General features: G+C 41.4%; 2 protein-coding genes across 2 annotated transcripts in view; both read left to right on the top strand.

Annotated features, from left to right (window-relative positions):
• The first annotated feature begins 7,945 nt into the window (after window positions 1-7,945).
• On the top strand, window positions 7,946-16,764 carry LOC114553764 (kelch-like protein 10). Its single transcript, XM_028575102.1, has 5 exons — window positions 7,946-8,193; window positions 10,542-11,031; window positions 12,205-12,819; window positions 14,318-14,467; window positions 16,366-16,764. The coding sequence occupies exons 1-5, from the start codon at window positions 7,997-7,999 to the stop codon at window positions 16,762-16,764; spliced, it is 1,851 nt and encodes a 616-aa protein (XP_028430903.1). The 5' UTR covers window positions 7,946-7,996.
• A 1,324-nt stretch (window positions 16,765-18,088) lies between these two features.
• The window catches only part of appl1 (adaptor protein, phosphotyrosine interaction, PH domain and leucine zipper containing 1), a 37,528-nt gene continuing 37,493 nt past the window's right edge, over window positions 18,089-18,123 (top strand). The window contains exon 1 of the mRNA XM_028575872.1: window positions 18,089-18,123. This exon is cut by the window's right edge and continues 130 nt beyond it. The gene's annotated coding sequence lies outside the window, so the exon portion shown is untranslated.

The raw sequence follows: 18,123 nt of genomic DNA, 5'->3' as shown, positions 1-18,123 counted from the left end.
TACTTGAAGGATTTTTTTTTTGTACTTGAAAGATTACTGTATTTTTTTGTCATTGAAGAAATAAGTTTCTTTTTATGTGTAAAACATACTGTATTTGTTTGATAGGTGGGTTTCTTATTTGCAGAACAAAATGCATTAGTTTGTGAATGATGTTTTGTATTTGCAAACCACACTGAGTTTGTTTGTGAATCGTTGGGCGTGAGTAAAACATGTTTTGTGTGTGTGTGATTCTAACTCCATACAGGATAACCTGATCCATCTTACTTTTATGCCAGTTTTTTAAAGGAACATTGGATTGGATCACTGTGATCCAAATACTAAATTTCAAGGAGCCAGTTCAAAACATTTAACCTGGATCAAAATGATCTGGATTTGGAAATCCCATTTTTTTTGCTTTCCAGTATCAGGTAATCTGTTTTAGTTTTATGCCGTTTTTTCAAAGCAACATTGGACTGGATCACCCTGATCCAGATACACAGTTTTCAAGATTACCAAATCCGGATTACCAGTGCTCTAAATGGGACAACATATCCCAATGTGGGCTACCAGCTATTTAAAGAACAGGTAGGAGGGCCAACATGGGGTCACTGTAAGTGTTTCTTATTTTGAGACAAAACACAAAAATAACATAACCATCCACTTCCATTCATAATTAGGGGTCCAAGCCCGAGTCATAATTAGGGGTCCAAGCCCGAGTCATAATTAGGGGTCCAAGCCCGAGTCTGCAAGAACCGGCGGTAGCAATAGCTACGCCGTTCGCACAGCAGGGCTGTGGAACCCTATTGTTTTTCTAAAGATTTTTATTTTCCATTATTCTTCTCCGCCTAAAACTCCGACTGCAGCCTAAACCATAAATAGTGGGGAGTTGCCATTTTCAGGACTGGTCCAAAACCCTGCAAGGACCTCAGGCGCAAAAATTGACCTATTTCCACCACTAGGTGGCGCTATAGCAGAAACAACACGATTGGCCCTATAACTCCCACACCGTACGTCCCACAATCAAAAACTATACATCTATAACCCTAACCCTAACCCACACCCATTTCTGCCTAGACTTTTATGCATGAAAAATCGTGCTTTATCAAAAACCTACTTTTTTTAACTCCTCCTAGACCGTGCGACCGATCTGCACAAAACTTGGTACCTAGCATCTCCTGTCTGACGGCACAAAAAGTTATAAAAGGAATTTTTGTACGATAGAAATTGTGCATATAACGCACAAATTAATCTCTATAGCTAACTATGAAAACACCAACTTTGCCATATCTCGACCAAAATGAAAGCTATCAACCCCAAACTTTAGAGTCTTCTTTGGCATGACCCTCTGGAGGTACCCCATGCGTTTTACGGAAATTGGTCGCTAGGGGGCGCTACAAGTACAAAAAGTTTATATCTCATCAACGGCTCATCCGATTTATACAAAATTTGATGGGTTACATCTGGGGCCAATCCTGTGGCCAACCCTAGAATGGCGTACCGAGGGGTCAAAGTGGGCGTGGCCTATGGGACCCAATGTGACCCAACTCTAGATTCCCCACTTACACTAATGTGAACAACTTTAAATTTACAGGGTAGATGGACAATGGGCCGTGGATCACACCTACCAAAAATTGCATATGTGGACCTCTAGGTGGCGCTATAATGTTTATTTGTCATTAACTCCCACAATACACATCACACATTAGAAATTTTTACATCCACTTGTTCCTTTAATCAAGCTCAATTACCTGATATAGGCCAACCCCTTTTCTGCGCAAAAGTTTTTTCGCAATATCGCGCAATGTGCAAAACCAACGTTTTCGAACTCGTCCTAGGCCGTGTGACCGATCTGCACGAAACCTGGTAGATAGCATCTCCAGATGGACCTGACAAAAAGTTATTGAAGGAATTTTGCTACGTTAAAGTATGCGCATTTGACGACAAAACAAATTTTCCTAGCTAGCTACCACACACATATCTATCATATCTCTGCCAAATTAAATGTTATCAGCAAATAACTTGAGGACCTTGCTCAACATCTGATGACGATACACTGTACCAAATTTGGGGGCGCTCTAGGGGGCGCTATAAGCAACGTTTATTTTTTTCCCGCCAATTTTCTCAATGCATTTAAATGGGAAATTTGCAATTGCAATATCTCTGCCACAGTAAAAGCAATCAACACAAAACTTGTGATGCTCGTTCGGGATGCCGCTCTGAGGCTCTGTACAAAATTTGGCGAAGATCGGCCATTAGGGGGCGCTATAGTCAACATATACCAGTTTGGGCCTATTAATCCCTTCTGAGGTAGAGCATGTTGTATGCAACGCCAAATGGCACTTCATAATAATAACATTATAACTTAGCGTAGGGTCTTTTTGAGCTAAAAGCTAACAGTTGCCCCTTTCTGCGGAAGTTTTCTTTGTCTTCCTTGACCTTGTGCATCAACCCTCTCGATATTCACCAACGTTTCCCCCCTACGTAATGCTTCGGGTCCCGCATTGGCGCTAGTCGTCGGGGACGACTGGCGTCGGGGGCGACTGGCATCGGAGGCTTGGGCCCCGTCATAACTGCTTGCAGTCTAGTTTCTTTTATGACCCCTCATCTGAGTTACAACAAATAAAAACAAATATACATTAACAAATACGTTGTGGATATTTTGAAAATGTCTTAAAAACAAAATGGCTAAATGTCCAATAGTTAACAAAATAAAGACTGTTCAGGGTTCTTCTTGAGGAGGAGAGAGCAGCATCTCCAAGCCCTGTTTTTAGGAGGTGGATCTGAAGTCTGGCTTTGGTTTGCTGCAGTTTGGTCAGCTTGATTTGTTCCTCTTTCACTTTCTCATTTAGACAAGGGGGACAAGATCATTTTTGTTTTATTTTTACTTTACTATACTGAATAGCTTAATTGGTAGCCTATTGTCTACTTCATCTACTTTATCACTGTTACAACAGTCACACAAGTCAAATGCAAAATATAAATAAAAGTATTTACACTAAATGATACAAAGTTATTATTTGACCAATTTTGAAATCCTACCCCCCTGTTGGGATCAGGATAATCCTGTTTTTTTGGATCAAAGTTATCCAAATCCTACTGACATTTTTAAAATAATTTATTACATTTTTCCACTATTCCCTGCACTATGTCAATGGGAATCAGATGAATATTGGTATAAAACACGGAGTCCATGAAACACATGACCACCTCGGAACCAATCGCATAACAGGATAGCTCAGAATGATTCCCTATTGGCCAAACTATCTCTAATATATGGGGCTGCTTAAATGGAGCCAACAGTGTAGCCTGCTGGCTCAGCAAAGAACAACAGGTAGGCAACATACCGGTGGCCACAAATGGCCATAGTTTGTTTTAATTTTAAGAAACAGAAACATTTTACATTCCTTATTTTGTTTATTTACCATATTTCATTAGATGTGACATGATTCACATATGCTTCAAAAATGAAAACAAGTATATAGCATCTGTAAAGATTTTGTGATCATTCAGTCAAAAAAACCTCTCTGATTTTATTTTGTTCGAAAAATCACAACTGAATCCTCCCTTCTGATGGGATCAGGAAAACCTGTTTTTTTGGATCAAATAGATCCCAAAACTGAGTTCAAAGTTTTGAAAAAACCCAAAAGAGCAGGTTTGATCCAGATCACATGTAAAATCGAATTATGTGGTCTGATCTCATTTCAGAATCCTTCTTTTGCTTTTGAAAAACCCATTTCCAAGATTTGATCCAATCTGTTATCCGAAATCCCGAAATGGATTACTTTTGAAAAACTGGGCCCTGGCTACCATTGGTTTGCAACAGAGACATCACTCCTGACAGCGCCACACACCGGGCCAATGGTGGCCCAATGGTTAGCACTGTGGCCCAATGGTTAGCACCGTGGCCCATTGGTTAGCACTGTGGCCCATTGGTTAGCACTGTGGCCCAATGGTTAGCACTGTGGCCCAATGGTTAGCACTGTGGCCCATTGGTTAGCACTGTGGCCCGATGGTTAGCACTGTGGCCCTATGGTTAGCACTGTGGCCCAATGGTTAGCACGATGGTTAGCACTGTGGCCCTATGGTTAGCACTGTGGCCCAATGGTTAGCACTGTGGCCCAATGGTTAGCACTGTGGCCCATTGGTTAGCACTGTGGCCCAATGGTTAGCACTGTGGCCCAATGGTTAGCACTGTGGCCCAATGGTTAGCACTGTGGCCCAATGGTTAGCAGTGTGGCCCATTGGTTAGCACTGTGGCCCAATGGTTAGCACTGTGGCCCAATGGTTAGCACTGTGGCCCATTGGTTAGCACTGTGGCCCATTGGTTAGCACTGTGGCCCAATGGTTAGCACTGTGGCCCATTGGTTAGCACTGTGGCCCAATGGTTAGCACTGTGGCTCAATGGTTGGCACTGTGACCCAATGTTTAGCACTGTGGCCCAATGGTTAGCACTGTGGACCAATGGTTAGCACTGTGGCCCAATGGTTAGCACTGTGGCTCAATGGTTAGCACTGTGGCCCAATGGTTAGCAGTGTGGACCAATGGTTAGCACTGTGGCTCATTGGTTAGCACTGTGGCCCAATGGTTAGCAGTGTGGACCAATGGTTAGCACTGTGGCCCAATGGTTAGCACTGTGGCTCAATGGTTAGCACTGTGGCCCAGTGGTTAGGGTTTTCTGGGATTCTGGGTTCGAATCCAGTCCGTTCCGGGCCTTTCTGTGTGGAGTTTGCATGTTCTCCCCATGTTTGCGTGGGTTTCCTCCGGGTGCTCCCCCCCCCATCAAAAACATGTACTAGGTTCCCCAGTCCAACATGACATCATGACTTTGCGTAAACATACACGCCACTTTCCTAAAGCCAAATGGCATGTTATCTAGATGCATTTTCAGGGTGTAAGTCCTGCTTTACCCATCAGCCCCCCAACCAACAACCTTTCGCAGTCCTACGTCCCTTTATACTACTCACTGCGGCGGAAATTCACTCGCAATGTAGGTCAATGGCGGCCGAAATGCATTGATAAACGCGCTAAAATGCGATTATGCGTCTTGATAACACGCCAAAATGGCATACGGATTGGCGTGTCATACATACGCCACTTCATGACATCAGTCTGTCCAGTCAGTGCCCTTGATCAAGGCACTGGCTCAGATCTGGAGTTGTGATTGGCTACCCACTGCTCCCTTGAGTGAGGGGTTAAATGCAGAAAATGAGTTTTGCTACATGTATGAGTAGGTGACAATAAAGTACCTTTACCACCCTCTTGTGGCAAAAGTTCGTAAGACTGCTTCCCTAACTCTTCTCTAACTGTGTTTTCTTTTCCTGCACGGAGACACGGACATTTAACTGAACATTTACTAACAGCCAACATGATGCCATGGTGTTACAATAATATAAAACAATGTGTAAATTGTTGTCATTCATCTATGGGTTAGGGTTAGAATGAAAGAAATGGATGATTTATGGCAGTGGAACTAGTTTATGACCAAACTGATAGATTTCAAGATGCTGGATTTGTACTTTGATGGTGCAACCTGTAGCCATGACTGTTTGTTATTGCTTTCTTTAGTATGACTGTTTTTATTGGACAAACAAAATGTTTGGTTATGCACAAAATGTAAGTGGAGTGCCTCACTCAAAGAACTCTTTACCCAATAACACCAACAATCAAGAATATAATACAAGATACAGCTAAACATAGTCTCGCATTGCCTAGTCTATATCGACGCTGTTTCATTTTTGGGATTGCTCCAGGAGCAAAGTGGCAGTTGGTCAAGACCACTGGCTCTAGTGGCTGTAATTCTGCACGAAGGCTGACTTTCGGGAAAGAGACTTCAGATACAGTATTAGGGGACCACTAAGGTCTATATAAAAGAGAATTCAGATACAGTATTAGTGGACCACTAAGGTCTATATAAAAGAGACTTCAGATACAGTATTAGGGGACCACTAGGGTCTATATAAAAGAGACTTCAGATACAGTATTAGGGGACCACTAAGGTCTATATAAAAGAGACTTCAGATACAGTATTAGGGGACCACTAAGGTCTATATAAAAGAGACTTCAGATACAGTATTAGAGGACCACTAAGGTCTATATAAAAGAGACTTCAGATACAGTATTAGGGGACCACTAAGGTCTATATAAAAGAGACTTCAGATACAGTATTAGGGGACCACTAAGGTCTATATAAAAGAGACTTCAGATACAGTATTAGGGGACCACTAAGGTCTATATAAAAGAGACTTCAGATACAGTATTAGGGGACCACTAAGGCCTATATAAAAGCATCCAAAGAGCACCATGTCATGGGAGCTTTAATACTTATTATAGGCCTATAACAAAGTTCATATTTTGCTCACTGGGTGAATCTTTCTACACAAATCTGTTGATGATGCACGCATATTTTGTACATTTCTTTACTTGTTACTTGTACTTTTTTATATAATGTGCACTGATGAGTATTAGACTACAGTATTTATCTGCTGTTGTTAGTCCCTCCAGAAAAACTTGATTATGCGATCGCATAATTCAACGCATAATCATCCAAAGTCTGCATATTTATGCGGTGGGCCACATTTCGCACTTTCGCCGCATAAATTGCCGACTTACGCGCAAAATATGCGGGGCTTGCATGATTTCATAATCCCCGCATTTTCGTTACAAAAAAGTCCCTTAATATACAGTACAGGCCAAAAGTTAGGACACACCTTCTCATTCAGTGTGTTTCCTTTTTATTTTCATGACTATTTACATTGTAGATTCTCACTGAAGGCATCAAAACTATGAATGAACACATATGGAATTATGTACTTAACAAAAAAGTGTGAAATAACTGAAAACATGTCTTATATTTTAGATTATTCAAAGTAGCCACCCTTTGCTTATTTTATTAAGCCCCCTCATACCTTACTGACCTCCTGTCCCCCTACCAACCCTCACGGTCCCTCAGAGCCACCTCAGCCGGTCTCCTCTCCATCCAAAAGTCCAAACTCCGCAGTTTTGGGGACAGAGCATTCTCCAGAGCAGCTCCCAGGCTCTGGAACTCCCTCCCCCAAGAGATCCGCACCTCTGAGTCCCTCACCATCTTCCAGTCCCGCCTCAAGACCCATCTCTTCAACTCTGCCTACCCATAGCCCCCCTGCCCCCCCTCCATTTTTCATCTGAATCTTGTTTTGTTCTACTTGTTTTGTTTTGTTTTGTTTTGTTCATTTTGTTTTGTTATGTTTTTAATCTACCCTGCCCTGTAAAGCGACTTTGAGTCCATGAAAAGCGCTATATAAATTCAATTTATTATTATTATTATTAATAAGGGAAATAATTCCACTGATTAACCCTGACAAGGCACACCTGTGAAGGTAAAACCATTTCAGGTGACTACCTCATGAAGCTCATTGAGAGAACACCAAGGGTTTGCAGAGTTATCAAAAGTCATGAAAATAAAAAGGAAACGCATTGAATGAGAAGGTGTGTCCAAACTTTTGGCCTGTACTGTATATCTTAGCAGAAAGTGGAAAAATGTTGCGTTTACTTCACACAAGAGCAGCCATTTTCCCCTGTTGCCATGGTAACGTTATGAAGTGACGTCATTACGCGACGTCATTACGTGAACATCATCAAAAAGCAGTGTGTTGGGAGGGGATCACTGTTTTTTTGTCTTTTTTCTTTTGTCAGTTTTTGCAAGTTCCTGCAATTTCATCGCATAAAATTGCATAAATATCATATAGAGCATATTCCATCACATTTTTTAAGAAAACGTGCCGCATAATCACGGATTTTTGCCCCGCAACAATCACAAAAAAACTCAAAGCATTTTTCTGGAAGGACTGTGTAGTTGTCTTTTTATTTGTATGCAAATGAGCTCTTACTGTAACAGTTGCCTCGGTTCCAGATTCTGTGATGTCACAATGAGACGTTCTAGAAGAAGAATGTGGCCATGACTGTCTGAGGAAAACCAGACATGTAGAAAAACCTTCTTAGGAGTTATAGATATTGACTAACGTGTGGATTAAAAAGAAAAATGGTTGAACAAGGAGAAGCTTCGGCCAAATTAAACTGTCATCGGAGTGATGTGGAGAAAAGCATGCGTGAAATGGCATCTTTGGTCCTAACCGACCTCCGCCGGGAGGGGAAACTGTGCGATGTGGTGATCAAGGTGTGTGACGTTGAGTTCGATGCCCACAAGATCATCCTCTGTAGCTGCAGCTCGTACTTTCGGTGAGTAGGTTATCTCAGCAGAAGCAAAGACTCCGTGAAAATCAACATAAACACGACACATGTTAATACTCTAAGTCGGGGGTGTCAAACACAACTTCCCAGAGGTCCGCACTGGAAAACGAGAATCACACCGAGGGCCAGACATGGAGAGTTTATTGACGTGCTGTTGGTACTGCATGTCACTTCTCTTTAACATTTTGGGAGCTTTTTTCCTAATTTTTGTTGATTTTGTTCAGACTTTTTTGTGGCTTTCTCAGACATTTGTCACCTTTTTGTAAATCTGTTGCTTTTTCTGACATTTTTTTACACTTTCTGTTGTATTTTTGTTGACATGAAGCCCTACAAAAGTCATCAAAAAGAGTTCCTTAGCCATCGTAGAATGGTAGAATAGAAGTAAATCAAGCAAAACAATGATACATTTATTTATTTATCGGAATCGGCCTAGAAAGTTGTAATCGGTGCATCTCTAATTTTAATGTAACGTATTTCAATGGAAAGAAGCATATTTTGTGATCACAGCACGACTACACTGTCAGAAATAAAGGTATAGGGTTGAGGTCCATTTATATTCTCTGAGGTACAACTGCTGGTGATGTACCCCCAAAGGGTCATAGTTGATATCATAAGGTACACAGTTGTACTTTTTCTAGGTTACAAAGGGTACAAACTGTAAGAGAACAAGTATGTACCCTTATAAAGGGGTACATTTGGTATACCATCGAGGGTACTGCCCCAGTGACGAGCTGTTGGACCCCTTAAGGTACACATTTTGCACATTATTTCCCATTCTGTGCTGAGCACCAGGAAAAAAAACAACATGAACGTGTCTGTGTACACCAGGGGTGTCAAACTCAATTTCCCAGAAGGCCACACTGGAAAACGAGAATCACACCAAGGGCCAGACATGGAGAGTTTAATGACTTGCTTTTATTTCATCAAAAAAGTCAAATATATTTGATTAAATATCTCATATAGTCTTCTCACACACATAAAAGCTCTGAAAAAGTGAGCAAAAAAGTTCCAAAGCCAACCTAGAATTTAGTAAATCAAGCAAAATCAATGATTGTATTTCCTAAGTATGCTACCACCCAGCTGACTCACAACAAGCTCTTTCACAGCCTGAATATTAAACTCTCTGCTTCTTCTGGAATTTCTCCGTCTCAAAATCTGCAAATTTGCCAAATTCTGCTTTGAGTGTCACGTAATTGCAAGTTGAAAAACAGTTTCCCATGTTTTGGTTTTGCCACACAACTAGGTGGGCCTTTACCTAGATTGATATGATGATATTGATATAAGAATGTGCGAGGGGCCAGGTTTATGTGGCAGTCAAAACAGGAAGTGTTGCGTATCTTGGCAACAATTAGGCTACTCCAATTAACACGAAACTTGACTCAGAAGTTCTCAATGGTCCGCTGAGGCTTTGTGCAAAATATAGAGACTATTGGCCACTAGGTGGCGCTGTTTCTTAGGATTTTGAGGAAGTGCTAGGTGGCACTTTTGTTTCAAAAATCTTGAAATATGCTACATTTATTTTTCCAAACTACTCTTCTGTCATCCTGCAACATGCATCCTGTCCTTAAATGCAGGTCCTACTTGCATCAAATCTGTTGGGTGGTGATGGTGCAGTGGATGTAAAGCATGCCTTTGGTGTGGGAGACCCAGGTTCAATTCCCACTGTGATACATCTACCAATGTGTCCCTGAGCAAGACACTTAACCCCTAGTTGCTCCAGAGGCATGTGGCCTCTGTATATAGTAATTGTAAGTTCCTTTGGATAAAAGCATCAGCTAAACAACATGTAATGTAATGCATCTGCAGTCAGGGGGTTTGGACCCTGTTCATTCTATACATTACTGTTTATTCTATATATTACTCTGTTTATGACTCTGCATTTAACTGCTTTTTGCACTTCTAGTTAGATGATAAACTGCATTTCATTTTATCAATACTTACAGTACTCTGTGCATTGACAGATAAAGTTGAATCTAATCTAATCAAATTTTTTAATGAATTGCTATCATTCATCAGCTTCAACCTGGATAAAATATTCTATATAATTGTATGATCGTCAACATATTGCTGTTGGTTTATGGGGTTTATCTTGAAAACGCTTTGTCATGAGTGTCATGACTTAGCTGTGATCAAGCATGCACTGAGGTTTGGATTTATTATTGCTATAACAACAGTTCCAGATATATTTTACGCCAGCTTTGAAGAACAGAAAAATCTGGGGCTTGTGTCAAATGATCGATAATTAAATCAAGCTAACACAGTTATCTACAAAATGAAGAACAGTGCCAGATTTCCTTTTATAAAACCCTGATGTTGTCTAAATCCTGACCCCACAGCACTCTCTTCACTGGTGCCTGGGCCACTTCAAAGAAGCAGAGGTACACTATCCCTGGGGTGTCGCCCGAGATGATGCACCTCATCATCAATTATGCCTACACCCACGTTGTTCCCCTGACCAAGGATAACGTGGTGGAGGTTTTGGCAGCTGCAGACCAGTTCTTGGTCTCTGGGATTGTTCAGACCTGCTGCTTCTTCCTGGAGGACCAGCTCTGCCTAAGGAACTGCATCGGCATCTGGAGGCTGGTGGACTTCTACCACTTCCCTGAGCTGAGCCACAAGGTCTTTCGTTTCATCCTGCACTGCTTTGAGGAGATAGCTTGCGTCTCACAGGAGCTCCTGGAGCTCTCCGTGCAGCAGCTGGCAGCAATCATTGAGAGCGATCACCTCAATGTGAAACGAGAAAACACAGTGTTTGAGGCAGTCCTCCGCTGGATTAACCACCAGCCAGACCAGAGACGAGGTCACATCTCTGAGCTGCTGCCCAAGGTACCTAAACAATGGACCTTTTACACAGCAGACATGTTGTCTTGTCATAGTAGGAAAAGCACAGCTGAAGTTGATAACCTTAACGATGGCTCAGTTCCATCAAGTGTCCCAGTAAGATATTTCATTGAGTCAGCATGAACAATACCAGGACCTCTCCTAAGTGGAATGCAGCCATCAGTAATGGTTTAATACCAGGACCTCTCCTAAGTGGAATGCAGCCATCAGTAATGGGTGTGAATACACCTGTGCTTTTCCTACTATGACATGTCAACATGTCTGCCGTGAGAAAAGGTCTATATGCATTCATTCACGCTGACTGCTTCGGCTTCGCAGGTCTTTCCGTTAATTTTGAATGGGGGTAGTGCGTTTATTGGCTGAAGGGGGGAGCCAAAAAAAATAGGTTGAGACCTAGCCTGACCAGCCAGCCTCACATCCAGATGTTGGGTCTGGGAACTCATTATTGGTCAGGGCTCAATCTGAGGGGCGGGACAAACGGTTGTCTTTCAAATTCCCTCTGCACGCAATAGGATAGCGCTACAACCAATCAGAGCAAGGCTAGTTGATAGATTAAACTTTAAACTCCGAACACATCTTCCTTTTTTAAGAAGGACTTCAGTGCCGTTATTTGTTCTTTTCTCAAAGAAAAGCTGAACTCCAAGTCTTCCAGAAGACCTCTGTTCACCAGCAGCAGCCATAAGCCCCGCCCACCCACTCTATACACAATGTGATTGGCCAGACCAGAGTTTGGTTTTTCCAGCTCGTAAGCCAACAGAGAGTTGCTTGACTGACCCTGGCTGCAAATTACATTTGCTGCCGCTAGGGTGGTCTGGATTTCTAGGCTAGTTGAGACCGGTTCAACTCAACAGATATAAGATCTAATTGGACTGTTTCTAATAGGGCTGCAACTAATGATTATTTTCATAGATTATTATTCCGTCGATTAAATCAATCAGGTGTTTGGTCTATAAAATGGCAGAAAATGTTGATGAGTATTTCCCAAAGCCCAAAATGATGTCCTCAAATGTCCACAACTCAAAGATATTCACTTTACAGTTACAGAGGAGAGAAGGGACTAGAAAATATTCATATTTATAATTTAACAGTTGAGGATTATTTAATTGATAAATCTCTGCAGCTCTAGTTCGTAACCACAGTCATCTTCTATGTGTCCAGGTGCGGCTTGGCTTGATGACCATTAATTACCTCCAAAACAGCGTGATGGACAACTCCGTGGTAAAGGAAAGCATCGAATGTATACCCATCATCAACGATGCAGTGATGGCATTCATGGATTTTAGGAATGGATCCCCAAAATCGGTTTACAGTAACCTGCTGAGCCGTCCACGCTTGCCCTCTACCGTCTTATTGGTCACCGGAGGCACAGACGACAGTTTTACCGCGACCAGCTTCCAGGCATACGATGCCCGAGCTGACTGCTGGGTCACTGTGAACGTTGGGGAGATTTATCGCACTTACCACGGCGCTGCTTTCCTCAACAGCTTTGTGTACTTAATCGGTGGCCGAAGCATCGATGATACTTTCTTCAATTCCGTGCAAAAGTTTGACCTCGTGACCTGCACATGGCACGAGGTGGCTCCCATGAACTTCTGCCGCTGCTATGTCAGCGTAGTTGTGCAGAATGGGTGCATTTACGCCTTTGGAGGCTTTGATGGTGTAGCTTACTATAACACTGTTGAGTGCTACAAGCCTGAGACTGACCACTGGACCATGGTGGCTCCCATGCGTGCAAAGAGGTGTGGGGCCAGTGCCACAACTCTAAATGGCAAGGTGGGTGAAGCAGAGATAACTGAAACAAGCGGTAACTGAAAGAGAGACATTGTCACTTTATCCTGATAATCAGACTGAATTTCCATGTTGTTTTAACTTCGTTATTCAGTCTGACATCATGTCCACGTTAGCTATTTTCTTCATGTTGGAGAGAGAGGTTATTTTATGTCGTTTTGCCCTAGTCTCGCATAGCTGTGGAGTAAGCTCTGGCTACAACACATAGACATTCTGGGATAGGAGAAATAAACTCTCTGGGTTGTTTGCATTTCTTTAAAGAGGGCCACACTGTAAAAAGAGAATCCCACCGAAGGCCAGACATGGAGAGTTTATTGACATGCTTTTGGTACTACATGTCACTTCTCTTTAACATTTTGGGAGCTTTTTTCCTCATTTTTGTTATTTTTGTTCAGACTTTTTTGTGGCTTTTAGTCACCTTTTTGTAAATTTGTTGCTTTTTCCAAAATTTTTATACACTTTTTGTCGTATTTTTGAAGCCCTACAAAAGTCATCAAAAAGAGTTCCTTAGCCATCGTAGAATTTAGCAAATCAAGCAAAACAAAGATAAATTTATTTAACAACAACCAGTTTCTCAGCCTGAGTATTAAAACTCTCTCTCTGCTTCTTCTGGGGGAATTTCTGAGTCTCAGAGTCGGCAAATCTGCCAAATTCTGCTTTGAATGTCACGTAATTACAGTTTAAAAAAACACTTTCCTGTGTTTTTGGTTTGGCGCACAACTAGCAGGGCCAAAATGTACTGTGAACCCAAATTGATATACGGGCCGGATCTAAATCTGCAAGTGGCTCTGCAAAATAGTCTCGGGTAGGAGCTTGTTTTGGTGGAACATTTGCACCCTGCAAAAATGAAAATGCCACATACAATATTAGATGAAGTAAACTGTTGACACAACGCAGTAACGTGAGCTATTTAAATTAGCTGATACATGGTTAAACGTAATCTGCTCTTACCAGTGTATCTCCGTGTGCACTGTCTAATGCACGTGTGTCAAACTTGAGGCCCGTGGGCCAAATCTGGCCCCTCACAGATTATGATCCAGTCCGCACATCAATTTAGGTTCACAATAAACTTTGGCCCGTCTAGTTTTTAATGGCATTTTCTGAAGTTTTTGTCACTTTTACAGGCGCTTTTGGTGCCCTTTTTCCAAGATTTTTGCCACTTTTTCTGACATTTTTGGGGTCTTTTCTGGTATTTTTTTCCAATGTTTTTGCTGCTTTTTTCAACCTTTTTTTGTCACCTTTTTCTTTGATGGATAAGTTACCTTTTTGGGGCTTTATGTCGACCAAAACTGTGAGTGAGACGACTATATGAAACACGCAATAATCCAGTCAAAGATATTTGATTTTTCGATTAAATAAAAGCATGTCAATAAACCCTACATGTCTTGCCATGTTAATGTTATTCTTATTTTCCAGTGTGGCCCTCTGGGAAACTAAGTTTGACACCCCTGGTCTAATGTAACTGTCCCAAACCTGTCTGCAGGTCTACATTTGCGGAGGTTTTAATGGGCATCGCAGCATCTCCTCAGCTGAATGCTACGACCCAGACACCAACCAGTGGACCATGATCGCCCCCATGAGGAGCAGCCGAAGTGGCCTAGGGGTCGCTGCCTACAGAGACCGCATCTATGCAGTAAGTGTGCGGCATTTATATGTAGCTCAGAGGTTAGGTTGGATGCCATGTTAATGGTGACTGGTGTGTCAAGGGCAGTGTTGTGCCTGAACGCGTTCATTGGACCACTAAGGTCTATATAAAAGAGACTTCAGATACAGTATTAGAGGACCACTAAGGTCTATATAAAAGAGACTTCAGATACAGTATTAGGGGACCACTAAGGTCTATATAAAAGAGACTTCAGATACAGTATTAGGGGACCACTAAGGTCTATATAAAAGAGACTTCAGATACAGTATTAGGGGACCACTAAGGTCTATATAAAAAGAGACTTCAGATACAGTATTAGAGGACCACTAAGGTCTATATAAAAGAGACTTCAGATACAGTATTAGGGGACCACTAAGGTCTATATAAAAGAGACTTCAGATACAGTATTAGAGGACCACTAAGGTCTATATAAAAGAGACTTCAGATACAGTATTAGGGGACCACTAAGGTCTATATAAAAGAGACTTCAGATACAGTATTAGAGGACCACTAAGGTCTATATAAAAGAGACTTCAGATACAGTATTAGGGGATCACTAAGGTCTATATAAAAGAGACTTCAGATACAGTATTAGAGGACCACTAAGGTCTATATAAAAGAGACTTCAGATACAGTATTAGGGGACCACTAAGGTCTATATAAAAGAGACTTCAGATACAGTATTAGGGGACCACTAAGGTCTATATAAAAGAGACTTCAGATACAGTATTAGGGGACCACTAAGGTCTATATAAAAGAGACTTCAGATACAGTATTAGAGGACCACTAAGGTCTATATAAAAGAGACTTCAGATACAGTATTAGGGGACCACTAAGGTCTATATAAAAGAGACTTCAGATACAGTATTAGAGGACCACTAAGGTCTATATAAAAGAGACTTCAGATACAGTATTAGGGGACCACTAAGGTCTATATAAAAGAGACTTCAGATACAGTATTAGGGGACCACTAAGGTCTATATAAAAGAGACTTCAGATACAGTATTAGAGGACCACTAAGGTCTATATAAAAGAGACTTCAGATACAGTATTAGGGGACCACTAAGGCCTATATAAAAGAGACTTCAGATACAGTATTAGGGGACCACTAAGGTCTATATAAAAGAGACTTCAGATACAGTATTAGGGGACCACTAAGGTCTATATAAAAGAGACTTCAGATACAGTATTAGGGGACCACTAAGGTCTATATAAAAGAGACTTCAGATACAGTATTAGGGATCTCTAAGGTCTATATAAAAGAGACTTCAGATACAGTATTAGGGGACCACTAAGGCCTATATAAAAGAGACTTCAGATACAGTATTAGGGGACCACTAAGGTCTATATAAAAGAGACTTCAGATACAGTATTAGGGGACCACTAAGGTCTATATAAAAGAGACTTCAGATACAGTATTAGGGGACCACTAAGGTCTATATAAAAGAGACTTCAGATACAGTATTAGGGGACCACTAAGGTCTATATAAAAGAGACTTCAGATACAGTATTAGGGGACCACTAAGGTCTATATAAAAGAGACTTCAGATACAGTATTAGGGGACCACTAAGGTCTATATAAAAGAGACTTCAGATACAGTATTAGGGGACCACTAAGGTCTATATAAAAGAGACTTCAGATACAGTATTAGGGGACCACTAAGGTCTATATAAAAGAGACTTCAGATACAGTATTAGGGGACCACTAAGGTCTATATAAAAGAGACTTCAGATACAGTATTAGGGGACCACTAAGGTCTATATAAAAGAGACTTCAGATACAGTATTAGGGACCACTAAGGTCTATATAAAAGCATCCAAAGAGCACCATGTCATGGGACCTTTTAATCTACTGAAACACTCACATTTCCCCCTTTCTCTCCCAGGTTGGTGGCACCTTTAGCGGTAGCTCCCAGCTGCGTAGTGCTGAGGCCTACAACCCTCAGACCAACCGGTGGACCTCCATACCGTCCATGCGCAAACCCCGCAGCTACTTTGGCAGCGTGGTGGTGGACGACCGGCTCTTTGTGGTCGGAGGATGCAACAACTCCACCTCATTGTTAGATGTGGAGTACTACGACGAGGAAGCCGGTATGTGGCTCGGTGCCGCTGACATCGAGATGCCCCTCAGCGGCATGAGCTGCTGTGTGCTGCATGGACTCCCCGAATTAGTGGAAAACCTGTTCTCTCGTGGTTCCCTGATGCTCCCCAACAGGGAGGAAGCTGCCGAAGCATCCACTGACTCTCAGCTCAGTCCAGACACGTCCTCTATCGTGGCATTTTAGAATAAATAAAATTATTGTCCCTTTTTAAAAGAAGTGTTATTTTCATATGTTATGTAGGCTATATTCAATGTTTTATTTATACTTTTACCTATAGGCCTATTTATATTATGTATACAGTTTTCTAAATCAGTATGAGTAATTAACAGGTCACTGCTATATGTTAAATAATTTATAGGTGCACTTCTGCAATTATTGTTGCACATATTGACAGAAATATGCATAATTATTCAAGTTCAAAGGGCAGTGGTGGCCTAAGGGGTTAAGGAAGCAAGCTTGGGACTTGGAAATCACCAGTTCAATCCCCAGACTGGCAGGATAAAATCTGGGTGGAGAAAGTGAAAGACCAGTGCTTTTTTTTTATCATTACCACCACTGAGGTGCCCTTGAGCAAGGCCCTTAACCCCAACTGCTCCAGTGGAGCTGCTCAGTGGTCAGCAGATCAGACTGTGGTGTATAAATGTGACAGGCCATCGTTGCAAATGAGAAATTGTTCTCAATCGACTTACCTTGATAAATGTATGTATTTACATTTAAATGTATTTACATAGATCTTAATTACATAGACTGTTAATTACAGATTTAGCTAGATAAACAAACATTTTTTTAAAGAAATAGATGGGAGTGGGGTTGATGATGATCTCTGAAAATATTAAAAATGTTCCAAAAATATAATAGTGAATATCAAACAATACCATCTTTACAAAAAACATACTGAACATAGCTTAAATCCCACAAAAAGGCCACAAAAACAAGTATTTTATAATATCAGATGCCAGTAGCCTAACATTTATATTTGTTCATTGTATTTGTATGTATTAAAGGTGCTGTGTGAAGATCCAGGAAATTTTAACATCAATAACTTCCCCCTTTTTCAGCTAAAGCCCAAAACGGTCTCCTACGCCCCTCCCCCCACAAGGGAGAATGAATGCGTGTGCATGAGCAGTGATTAACACGCAGTTAGAAACACACACACACACACACACAGTTAGTTTATTTTTTAATGACCTGCTTCATGTAGTTCTACTGGAACATAGGGTCAGTTTCAGCAGTTATGACAGAAAGTTAGTTTTATAAGTCTTACCTACTGCACCTTTAATGAATTCAAGCTATAAACAATGCTTATCTCATGCAAACTAAGCACGCCGACCGCCATTATGGCTCTGAGTTGTACTCTAATCCATTGCAAGGGCGATCCTCGTAAGAGCCCAAATGGCGCCGTTTCCCCTTTAAAAAAGAACCCAATCAAATTCGTGGATTTTCTTCTTATCCAATCAATATCCATGTGGAGGGAGGGACCTGCGGAGCTAGGAGGAGCTGTTTTTAGGGTGTTGTGAATTCGCATAGCCAAGACATCTTGAG

The sequence above is a fragment of the Perca flavescens genome, chromosome 4, assembly GCF_004354835.1.
Source record: "Perca flavescens isolate YP-PL-M2 chromosome 4, PFLA_1.0, whole genome shotgun sequence".
Classification (NCBI taxonomy): domain Eukaryota; kingdom Metazoa; phylum Chordata; class Actinopteri; order Perciformes; family Percidae; genus Perca; species Perca flavescens.
Note: the sequence above shows the minus strand (reverse complement) of the source record. Positions and strands in the feature narration are given on the sequence as shown.